The sequence below is a fragment of the Tupaia chinensis genome, unplaced genomic scaffold (genome assembly GCF_000334495.1).
Source record: "Tupaia chinensis unplaced genomic scaffold, TupChi_1.0 Scaffold000531_1, whole genome shotgun sequence".
NCBI classification, from domain to species: Eukaryota; Metazoa; Chordata; class Mammalia; order Scandentia; family Tupaiidae; genus Tupaia; species Tupaia belangeri.
Window position 1 is genome coordinate 1,178,139 of NW_006160044.1, and position 2,533 is coordinate 1,180,671.

Consider the following 2,533-nt stretch of genomic DNA (forward strand, 5'->3'; position numbering starts at 1 on the left):
TTCCACTGCTATTCCCAAGGACAACTTTGTGTTCTATAGTAGGGTTCTCAGATATACATGAAACACCATGGTCACCACATACTTAAGGTGGGTTTAGGCCTTTTCTTAGTGGCCCTATGGATACCCTTGAGCTTCTTGTGCTCCTGAGCAGTCCTGAGTCTCACCGAGACTAGAAGGGACAGTACAATTGTGGGAAGATGTGATTAGTTCTGTAATAAGGGAATTAGAATGATGGAGGGTGAGAGAACCTTTTGGTTTGAGTGTGTGGAGAGGCGGCTCAGGTGAAGAATTGGGAAAGGAGTGTCTGGGTAAGAATGGCACATAGTGGGTGCATTTCCCAGGGTGAGTGGTAAATTTTCTTGTGAGATCCTACAGCCCAGTCCTAGAGCCTCAAGGAGGTTGTAAATTAACAAGAGGAAAAAGGAAGCCAGGTTTCTGATTGACATTAGGATATTTATTGAGAGTTTACAGATTAAGGCAGAAGGTCTGGAAGAACTAGAGTTGGAAGGGAGACCCATTCTCTTGGGTCAGTAGATATAGACCCCAAGGATGCAGCGGGTTGTGGGGCCCTAAGAACATTCTGTAGGGGTCACGCTCTTCTCCACGGTGCTTCCCTCGTGGATGACCTGGCAGGTGAACGCGCTGTGATTTCGGCACTGGTCGGCAGTCATGCTCAGGTAGCTGCTGGCCGCGTACTTGTTGTTGCTTTGTTTGGAGGGCGTGGTGGTGTGCACGCCCTGGGTGACGGTTGTGCCATCTGCCTTCCAGGTCACCGTCACCTCAGCCGGGTAGAAGTCATTCACCAGACACACCAGTGTGGCCTTGTTGGTTTTCAGCTCCTCGGAGGAGGGTGGGAACAGCGTGAGCATGGGACTGGCCTTCGGCTGACCTGTGATATGGGAAAGGGTGAGAGATCACAGTCCTGGTGTTTATGTGGGGATGGCTGACCTCAGTCTTGACATGAGATACAGACACGAAGTCCTAGCTGAGGGTCCTCAGACGGGCCTTTCTTGTACTGAGGTTAGAATACTGGTGGTTGGGAACATCCTTTCAAATTGGAGACTACTCAAACTGAGTGTTGGTAAGTCTCCCCACCCTGAACACAGCCATTCCCCAACCACAGAATCCCTCACTGTGGATTCTTCGTCTCAGTTGTTTTTCCTCACTCCTGACACAAAAGAGTTGAAATTCTGGGACCTCCTGTCTCCACAGGGAATGCCTGTCTGACCACCTCCTCCTGGGTCCTCTCCTCTGGATATGCCCACACAGGTAGTCTCCCTTTTGCCAGTTTCTTCTCTCTGTGACGGAGGCAAGATTTTGTTCAAGGTCCTCTCCACACCAACACTAGCCCATGACCCACCTGCCCAGAGACCTAGAACTTTCTCCACTGCCTGATTGGAAAGGGAATGTGAGTCCCGTCGTTTTGTCTGGGGAATTCATTTAGGTGGAGGTTTCTGTGAGGAGGAGATTTTTCTGTTCTGAGGCTGAGTCTTTGTGAGCTCTCAAGGTCTTCCTGGGCGTGAAGTTATGCAAGGGGTTCTGTGTGTCTCCCAGCCTTTTACTGCTGAGGCATGTCCCTGTCTGCTGTCCCTCTGAGCAGTCCCTCCCAGGGCATCTGCCTCATGGTTTCCCCTCCACTTGTGGAGGTGGAGGTGCTGGCCTGAGCGTTCCTGTGCTGTGTCCCCTCCATGTTTCCTGTTACATCTGTGAAAGAGGCAGGACCTGGAACCCTGGGGTTCCTTCACAAGAACATTTTCCTCTGTCCTTTTTCCCCTCCTATTTGTGCCCCAGCCTTTACAAGCCTTAGTCAAGGGTCCTATCTTTAAGTAGTGCTGAGAGCAGCCCCAAAGCTATTACCCAGAGAAGACAGACCCCAGGAGATGGGACAGGTTCCTGCATCCTGCCGTTATCCTTGTATTTGGTGCCTCATCTTGAGCCCTGGCACCCCCGCCTGATTCATTGCCCCTTTGGCTCTTTATCGGCAATCCCTGAGTGAGAAAGGGCAACCTCCCAGAATTCAGAAACACCACTTTTGGGAGAGTGCTCAGTGCCTCATTCAATTCTGGGCATGGAACATTAGGTTTTCCCTAGGATTTGCCCATCCTGCCCTGACCAGTACCTGAGAGGTGGGGATGGACTTGAGCTGGAGAGGAGAGACAGACAAGGAGAGGAAAGCTCAGGTCCCCCTACCCACCTAGGTCTATCTCCTGCTCCAGATATGCAAGAAAATAGAAAAAGCTGTGCCCAAAATTCGCTGTGGATCCCAAGGAGAAAATGGGGAGACTCACTGATGACAGTCAACCTGGTGCCACGGCCGAATATAAAATACCATCACACAGCCCCATACACAAACCCCTCTGACACTCCTCACCCTAACCCACCTGTTCAACAGGCCCAAGTCCAGCCTCCTTGTCACGGGGGCTGGGCGGTCATGGGTGGGGGGAGGGGACGGCTCCTGTGACTTGGATCACTACTTCTGATGTTCTGATGGCCAGAGAATCCGTCCGTCCTCAGCCGGGGAAGGGCTTGGAGA

General features: G+C 51.8%; 1 gene segment (V, D, J or C); it reads right to left on the bottom strand.

Annotated features, from left to right (window-relative positions):
• Nucleotides 1-569: 569 nt before the first annotated feature.
• Nucleotides 570-2,325, bottom strand: LOC102492055 (Ig lambda chain C region-like; the record flags this gene model as incomplete). The annotated part of the segment is given in 2 exon segments: nucleotides 570-889; nucleotides 2,289-2,325. Coding segments are annotated over 2 exon segments (357 nt in total), but the record flags the coding sequence as incomplete, so codon positions are not given.
• Between the last annotated feature and the right edge of the window lie 208 nt (nucleotides 2,326-2,533).